This window comes from Talpa europaea (assembly GCF_964194135.1).
Source record: "Talpa europaea genome assembly, chromosome: 11".
Classification (NCBI taxonomy): Eukaryota; Metazoa; Chordata; class Mammalia; order Eulipotyphla; family Talpidae; genus Talpa; species Talpa europaea.
In genome coordinates this window covers 33,833,436-33,842,841 of record NC_140078.1, presented here as the reverse complement: position 1 = coordinate 33,842,841, position 9,406 = coordinate 33,833,436, and the positions used below count along the sequence as shown (strand labels likewise).

At 43.5% G+C, this 9,406-nt stretch overlaps 1 protein-coding gene across 1 annotated transcript; it reads right to left on the bottom strand.

Annotated features, from left to right (window-relative positions):
• Positions 1–2,401: 2,401 nt before the first annotated feature.
• BANF2 (BANF family member 2) lies at positions 2,402–9,195 on the bottom strand (the record flags this gene model as incomplete). The annotated part of the gene is made up of 2 exons (XM_084246495.1): positions 2,402–2,548; positions 9,070–9,195. 2 exons carry the CDS (start codon positions 9,193–9,195, stop codon positions 2,402–2,404), a joined length of 273 nt encoding a protein of 90 aa, XP_084102621.1.
• Between the last annotated feature and the right edge of the window lie 211 nt (positions 9,196–9,406).

Sequence of the window (9,406 nt, the reverse complement as noted above, 5' to 3'; positions counted from 1 at the left end):
TAGCCCCATCATATTATGAGTTTAGGAAATATGCCATCTGTGAGTCATTCAGGGAAAATAATGGATTTAATTGATGACTGTGGTCTTGGTTAGAGCTGCAACAAATATTTGCACTTCTTCTGAGTTCAGAAGAGTCCTTGTCCCTTGGAGTTAGATACGACTATGTAACTTCCCTGGCCAATGAAACTTGAACGTAAGCGAAATGTGTCATTCTGGACAGAGGCTTTGAAAGGCAGTGTGAAATTCACCATGGCACTATCCATGCTGTGATAGCCATGGAAGCATGTATGTATTAAGAGGGAATCCCCATTAACGTATCTCAGAGTGACTATACCAAACAATTTTCCTGACATGGAGCTTGAGTGAGAGAGAGATCAACCTTTGTTGCTAAATCATTGAAATGTGTGTGTGTGTGGGGGGGGGCAGGTTATTTGTTGTAGCAGAATAATTTGACCTATTCTGTTTGATCTGATGATGCAACTTGACCAACAAAGAGATGTATGAAAATAAAGAATTCAAGGATGACCAAAATATGATTTTCAAAATAACAATACTAACAAGAATTGATGAGCACTCTTAAATATACAACTGAGACTAAACAATTGCAAGGGTTATGCTTCTGGGAAGAATGCAAAAGCTATTAACTTTGGCAAATTATAAGTAATAAAACTAATTTTAAAAGGAAAGGGAGAAGGAAGACGGAAGAGTGTTAATTTTTTACTTTTGTATCAGGAGTTCATACTATCTAACACTGAAAAATTGAGTTTAAAGCAAGCCTAATGTACTAACCCTGCTTGTTTTTCCCATTTTATTCTTCAAACTAAGGAGAAATTTAGAAATTACTACATGTATTAATGGAGAAAAATTTCAGCGACATTCAGCACTGAATTTTTTCCTTGTTAAAAGAAAATTAAATTCCAGCACTTTTGTCTTCGGTTGGGTTCTTTCAGAAGTCAGCTGAGACTAAATTTGAGTATTTCGTTGGTGGGGAATAATCCCAAGGAACCCCGATAGGGAAGTAGGAATACAAGACAGGAAAGGGAGAGAAGCAAATACCTGGGTGGTAAAGAACAGGTGACCATGTGGGCAACTGGCCTAACCCCACTGGAAGCTTGGGGTGACTGCCTCAGAGTAGCCTCACCTGAGGAGTGAGGAAGCTGGGCTTTTGGCCATCAACTCCCACTCGTCACTGAGGTTTTTCCTGGGGGCATTAGCTCCCTAATATTTCATCCCTGTGTTGTGGCTATGCTAATCCCACTTCTGTAGCCAGAGACCCCCCTCAGGCTGAGGGGATTCAGCTTCTTGATGAGAGAAGTTACTGGCGTCTACAAGAACAGTGAATGCCTGAATTATGCTAAATGAAAAAAAATATGTTAAATGAAAAAAAATCTCAAAAAGCTGCATACTATACAATTCCATTTTTATGACTTTCTAGAAAATTCAAAACTTTAAGGACAGAAAACAGATCATTGGTTGTCAGGGTCAGGGGGAGGGGGAGGGGTGCCTGAATCAGGCATTTGGGAGTTCTTCAGGGTAATGAGAATGTTCTTCATCTTGGTCTTGGTGGTAGTTTTAGGACCATGCCTTTGTCAAAATTCATAGACCTACACAGCTAAAATGGTGAGTTGTGTGCAAACGATGCTTGAAAAGCCTGACTGTGATGGTTTTTAAAATAGGTCCGCATATTATGTGCTATCTCAAGAAAGTTTAATTTCTCTCCTTCCTCACTGGGAGACTTAGTGACGTGCTTCTAAAAATAGAATAAGGAAGCTTGATGTTCTGTGAGTTAGTGACTAGGTCATAAAAGACTGTGGCTTCCTGCTTGCTGTTAGCCCCTCTTGAATCAGCCTCTTCGTGGAAAGCTAGATTCCCACACCATGAGCAGCTCTATGTAAAGACCTATGCTGGAATAGCTGAGGCCTTTACCCAACAGCGCTATGAATGAGTCATCTCCGAAATGGACCCTCCAGCCTGAGTCTAGCCTTCAGGTGACTACAGCCCAACTGACAGTTCACAACCTCACCATAGCCCTGAGGCAAAATCTCAGTTAAACAACTCTCATTTCTTAACTCTCAGAAACCATCAGTGATAAAATCATTGTTTGTTTTATATGACTAGATTTTGGATTTATTTATTATGCATCAACAGGTGATTAAGACACTGAGTTAATATTTTAATTCCCATTTTTATATCATTATGTCTCTTTTATGTAAATGTCTGCTGAGATATTTGTATGCTATTCATACAAGGTGGATTTTCTTATGTTTGTCCTTCTTTATATTCTTAAACTACTTATTATAATAAGCAAGTATCATTAAAGTTATAAAAAAAAATGACTCCAAGCCTACATCTTGGTACAGCACAAGTCCATTTATACAGGCAGCAGAGCGAGGAGGGGTGTTTACAGGAAGCAGGCACACCATTCCTTCAGACAGTTAGAGCTCTCCTTTGCCTCACACTCAGTAGCACCACAACAGCAAATGAGCCACTTCTGGAACTCAGCTTCATTCTTATGCATCAGAAGGAACTGTCCCAGTAGGATGTAGGCCTGTGGGGAGGCGACAGGCAGGGAGCAAAATGGGAAAGGACTTTGTCACATGACAAGTATTTCTGATATGTTCTTCAGGCCTCTGAGCTAGTATTTCTCTATTTATTTATTTATTTATAAAAGATTTATTTATTTATACAAGCACTGGTACAGTCAGAAGTGCGGGAGGGTGAGAGAATTCACCAGAGCCAGAGCGGGGAGCAGAGCAGGCAGAAGGACCGAGGTACACTGCTGAGGGGAGCAGTGGGCGGCAGGAGAGGTCTGTCGCGCCATGTGGGACCCTCGCCGGTGGCTGGGGATCAAACCGGCCCTGCAGAGGCTGCGGGCAGCTTCTCAGCCCAGTGCTCAACCGCTGCGCCACCAGGGGAGGCCCAGTATTTCTCTCTTCAAAACACACACACACACACACACACACATTCATTCTCCACACCACCACTATCTCAGTTGCTCTCACACAAGGGTTCCCAACACCAGGCATTGATATTTTGGCTATTTATATTTTGTGGGGAGGGAACTGTCTGTGCATTGAGGGAAATTTCCCAGCATCCCTGGCCTGCACCCTCTATGTATCAGTAGCATTTTCTCCCTTGAACAGTAACCATCACAACCAACTTCCAGACATTGCCAGATGACCCCGCAGGGACATAAATCTCCCTTGGCTGAGAACCACTGCATGTGGGCCTGGCAGATGAAGGGCCTATTAGCATCCATTTGTTTTTGCGACCCAGTTGCCTGAGATCTCACAGGCAACTCAATCTGGCCTCACTTTCTGCATTTTCTGCAGGTAGGTGACATGTCCTGCCTCATCTGCAAACTGACCACTAGAAAAACATGAATTCCTTTTTCTTCTTTTATAAGGAGCACCATGGGATGAGCACAGAAGGTCACTAAACTTTGCCCTTCCTTCCCTCCTGAAGAATCTCCATGGATGAAAAACACACATGAAGATCAAATAAATACATCATGAGTCATACATACATTTCTGGCATTCCTGGTTTTCTATTTGTCCTAAAATTAGCATTTATTTTTACCATTTTATCGCACCATTATGGATGAGGAGCAAGGAGCCATGGAGAAATGGACTTTCAAGACCGGGTGGCTGTAGATTGGCTGTCACTAATGGGGAAAGCCTGGAGATTTAAGGTGCCATAAGTGCCCATCTCTTGGGGCTGTTTGGGGGTTTTCCAACCTGGAATGAACGAGAACCATGTCCATGCCTCAATTCTGGGCCCTCTCCAGAATACCCACTGGCATCTGTTTACTTTCAGTCAAATAGAACAAAGCAAATTTCATCTTAACCCAAGGGAACATGTTTTTTTTTTAAGAGAAATTAAATAAAAGCTGAATCCCAGTTGCAAAATGTCCCCAAGCGTTGGAGTTTGGGGTTTTTAATTTTTAGTCACGGTCCAGTTGTTGAAAAGAGAAAAAAGTTAGGATTTCATGGTCATTTTAAACTGCTACTTTAATCATTTTTTTTTTTTTAAAGCAGGGTAGTTGCTGAGAAAGAGCTCATTTTACTTTATCGGTATCCTCACATCTTCAGGGGTGGATTTCCTGAGCTGCTTTTTAATTCAACATTGAAAATAATGAATGGTTCCTGGTGGCTGATTGAGCCAGTTGCTGCCTGTGTGGGAGGTGCAGAGGTGAATACAACAGGATCTGGAAACACAGTGCTTTTTCTAAGGAGAGGGTACATTAGTGAGAATAATAGTAATAATAGTGAGGGCACTTCTGATCCTCTTTGCTGGGCTCCAGAGCCCTGACAATGTTTTAATCCATCTGACACTCACATGTACCTCTCCCGTTCTCCAGATGGAGTCACTAAAAATCCGAAAAGTTAAGACTTCTGTTTTCCTCGACCCCATTCTTGGACATCTCAACTGTCTACAGGTGGCCTGGCACCCATGGGGTCCCCTGACATTTCAGAGGCTTCCATGCTGGCTTCAGCTGGTCAGCTAATTGGAGTCTCCACATTCCTCCAGGCTCAGCAGCCAGGAAACCAGGGAATGCCTGGTACACAGAACCAGAGGCAAACTTTCCAGGAATGCCATAGGAAGAAGGCCTGGCCCCGTGGCTGGGCTCAGGAGCCAAGTTGCAATATGACACCCCCTTCTCCTTCTCCACTTTCTCTCTGGTCTCACCCTGCCACCTTCCAGCTGGTGGAAAGGGACTGTTTGCCTGCTTTGCTATGTTCCCAGGGGATGCTGGAGTCAGGGGCTTCTGTTGGGCCCTGCTCGAAACTTACTCCGTTTTTCTGCCAACTCCAGAAAGCAAGCCCTTTGGAGACGAAGAGAAACTGCCTCTCTCCTCTCTTGGGCCAAAGCTCAAAAATCTGGCTGCCAGGAGGGTGACATAGAGACACAGGAGCACTGAACAGATGTCCCCATCTTCCCACCAACTCAGACAGTAGCCACTGCAAAGCCAGGACGTTTGTTCCCTCCGCAGCACACATGGCAGGAGGGTGGCTCAAGGACAGGCTCCCTTCAACTCCAATTCCAAACACTAAGGTTTACCCCAGAGACTTGTCCCAAGCAAATCTGGAACACCTGCCAGTTTGCTGTATACAACTCCTGAAGGGCAGCAGTTCGTGTCTGCACCAGGACATGGTTCCTTGTGTGCAATGGGGCAGTCGATGGACTCACCCTCAGAGGGTCCAGCTTTGTTGCATATTCTGCTGCCCCCACCTTAAAGTGTTAATAACTTTGAGCAGGGGCCTTGCATCTCCCTTTTTCACTTGGCCCAACAAATTAGGTAGCTGGTCCTGGTCCAAGCTGATTAAAAGTTTTGGTCTTCAGATGACTTCTGACCTTATCAAACAGAGATACAAAGTCTCAGCCTTCTTGTTGTCATGCTTGAGGCAATGTTCCCACTGCCCAGCTCCCAACTTCTCACAAGACTTCATTGTGTGACAAACAACTTTCTCTTTTTCTCTAATGAGATGTTGGCACTTAAGCCTCGATGTCACTGATAGTCCATGACAACTTGGCAAATCTGCTATTTCTCAGTGATTTGTGGGTTAAAACTCTAAGTAGAGTCTTAATTCAGTGCAGGGCTTGTTCCTTTTCTTGCTTCTTCCTGTTTCTCTGGAGCATAGGTCATTAAAACATCATTTGCTTATTTGAAATTCACATTTAACTAAGCATCATGTACTTATCTGGCACCCTTACACAAGGTGACCCTAAATTTATTAGATGACTCCAGACACTGGGTAGTGGGATCCATTATCTTATAGCTTGCCCCAGAACCTGCCTGCCCGTGTTCAAGCTTCATCTCTTTCACCTTCAGTGACCTTGAGCAAGTCACAAGGCTGTTTTGTGCCTCAGGTTCCTCATTGGTAAGATGGAAATGAAATTGTATACATTATAGGATTTTTTGTTGATTAAATGAAGTAAATTTAAAATATTGAGATGTAGCAGATTATGTGATGGTTCTTCTATCACACAGGAGAGACTTGGGGAACAGGTGGGCACCCAGAACTCCATTCTGATTTTCTAAGTATCACTTAGGAGGTAGATTTAATCTCAAGACTATAACTTTATAGCGTCTTCAGAGAGCTTCGAGCCAAATTTGGTTCTCTGGGTTATTAAACTTCTAACCTGTTGAAATAACTAATCCCTATAGTAACACACCCACCCCATCAGGAACTGCCTGTGACTGAATATACTGAGTGCCTGGAAATTCATTCATTCCCCTGTGGTTGGGGTTTTCTTAGGGAGATGTGCAAAGACCAGAACAATCCTCTGCCTTAGTGCAGATTACAGAGAACACCAAAGGCACGTTGTGTCTCTATCATAGTGAGTGTGGGTTTGCAGATCACATGTTGGAAAACTGGTCAACAGTACAGGGTCCCACTGAATACTCGGACTTCACTGAGGCCTGGAAATATGTCTCTTCCTCTGCTAGACATAAGTCTTCCCGAGGCAGGGGATAAAATTACAAGAACTCAGAGGATTATAAGGTAATGAAATGACTGTGTGTGATATTTTCATGATGGGTCATTTCACATTTGTCTAAACCCACAGATTGTACACCACCAAGAATGAACCCTAATATAAACTGTGAATCTGGTTGATAATGATATGTCAGTGTGGCTTCTTCAATTGTAACAAATGTACTTGGGATAGTAGAGGAAGTTGATAATGGGGGAGGACATATTGATGCATGTGTCAGTGCAAGGGATATGTGGAAAATTGCTGTTTCTTCTGCTTAATCTTGCTGTGACTTAAACTTGCTCTAAAAAATAAGTTATTAAAAATATACATTCATACATATGTGTGTGTATGTACATTTGAGTCTGCACTTTTATTTGCTACATCTGAGACCCCTTGTCTATAAGCATCTGCCTGCCCCAGAGGCTCAAAATTACACTGGCCACACACAACAACTGGTCTTTATCTAGAAGCATTTGCTCATCTTAGAAATGCTGAGTGTCTCCTCCTCCATCCTCCATCCTCTTCCATCCTCAATCCTCTTATAGGTCCAGCCAGGTTCCAAGTCCTGATACAGGATCTCACCAATAGATCTTAGTGTAAGCCCCAGATCTTCCTGACTATTCTAACTTGACTTTACTCAGGAACTCTATACCAAGGTACTAACTCCCCAGAGTCTCTGTGACCTTCTTTATGCAATGCAGACAGTGACTCTCATCTTGTTTGTTGCTTTCAGAGGCTCAAAGCAAAGAAGAAAGGTGAAATCCTCTGTGTTGTGCCTAGTGTCATGGCCATAGGAATGAGAGGACCTAGAAATGGAATGCTGGTCAGGGTGCTGGCCAGGAGGTCATGAGCACAAGAAGGACATGACTCCAAGAGCTTGGCTGCATGTAGACAAATAGTCTCTTCTTACTGGCCTTACTGGTCATGTAGCAAGTTCTCAGATGCCTGAGATTCTCCCATTATTCATTCATTCCTCTGTCTTAAACATACTTATCATACCTATAATCCTCATTTACAACACAACTAAGACGGACAGACTTACAGAAAACAAATCAGTTCTTGCCAAAGACTAAGGGTCGGGAATATGAAGGGTATGGGGAGTATTTTGGTGTGATGAGATTGTTCTGTCTTGATTGTGGGACTGCATGTATTTGTCAACACTTCCAGAACTAACATGTTTAGTACTTGCTGTACTAAAAAAAGGTGAAATGTCCTTAAAAATATCTTTTAAATGATGATATAGTTGAATAATAAAACCTCACAAACATGGAACAGTAAATCAATGGCAATAAAAGCCAGAATAAGGGTTACCTCTGCGAGTGTGGGATGACATTGACTGGGAAGAGACACAAGGGAACCATCTGGAATTCCAGAGGTGCCTAATCACTGGATTTGGGTGGTGGATTCATGGGTGTATATAAATGTCAAAATAAGCTACGGTGAACCTTTCACATCACTGTAAGTTACACCATAATAAAAAAGTAAAAGGGACCATCGTTACTTTCCAAAAAAGAAACTGCAATTAAAAATGTCTCCCCTAATCAGACTTGCCCACCTCCCTCCTGATTAGGAGTGATCCTGTCTCCTTTATCTGGTAGGAAAGAATCAAACCCATCTCAGTCATGGTGCTCCAGCTTCCTGACCAAGGCCTTCTATTGGACATTAAACTGGCTGGTAGATGGGGATGGCATTCAGAATACTTAACTGCAATGCAGTGATCAATCAGAAAGCCACAGGTCCAGTAGCTCTGATGCCCCCTGGAAACAATCGTGTGCTGTGCCAGTGGAAACCAAACATGATCAGTTGAGAGCGGAACAGCCCCCAGCCTCCTTGGGTGTTTCTATAACATCTTCCTTGCTGGCGATGTAGACTGATTTTTAACAATGGACGAGGAAGGACAGCAGTATTTCTGTTGGTGGCGTCTCTCTCCAGGATTGTGCAGTGCTGTGTAGATTCCCATCTGCCTCTGTTATGTGCTCTCTTTCTTTTGGTTTTCTTTGAGGATGTCCCCCTTTCTCCAAACAGCTTTATAATAGCACCATAAATAAAAATAATTACATAGGACAAGATGTTCAGATTCCACTAGAAATTCTTGAGACCGCTCTTGGTTCTGGGAGTGATATCACAGAATACTCATATCTCAGTACACTGGTGTAGATCCCAGGCTGCTGTGAATCCACCTGTCATTGCCAGGCTGATGGCCTGATGGGGTAAGAAAGACCCTGACAGTCTTTTCATGGGGATGAGGGGGTGGTTGTGCACCCAAATCATCCAACCTGTCAGCTTAGTCTGCCCTAGGCACTGACTCACTTCTGTCAACTCTTGGGTATTTGAACACCAAGTGAGTCATATCCAGTCCAGCAGCCCAGCTGCTCTGAATGGAAGTGATTCTACTTGCCCAACATTTATGGGCCCATGAGGCAACCCAAGCATGTGGGGTCAATAGTGCTGAAGTATGTCACACTCTGCCAAGTGGCAGCTTTGCACTCTGATGGCCCCTTACAGGGACATGTGGCAGCAACGACCATCTGGCAGGACTGGGAGAAGAGAGATTGGGGAAAAAAATGGAAAATAAGAAAAAGGAATTACCTTGTTGAAACCTTTGGTGACCAAATTGATTGCGAGTTCATGGCTGACCCCATCTACCCAGGCAACATCCTTTTCCCCGATGGGTTCAGAGAGGAAGGCTCTCAGTCTGGGAGACATGTGATCCATCTTCTGCAACACTAATGGGGAGGAAAAGGATTAAGAGATAACTGAACACTCATAATGTGAGTGGACACTGAGGAGCTCCCTCAGCCTACAGAGGAACTAGGGTAACAGATGGCAAACTTCCTTCCACCATCCAACATTTATTGTGGGCTTTTAGGTGCCAGGTGCAATGTCCTGCACTAAAGACCTTTACACATCCATTTCCCATCTTGAT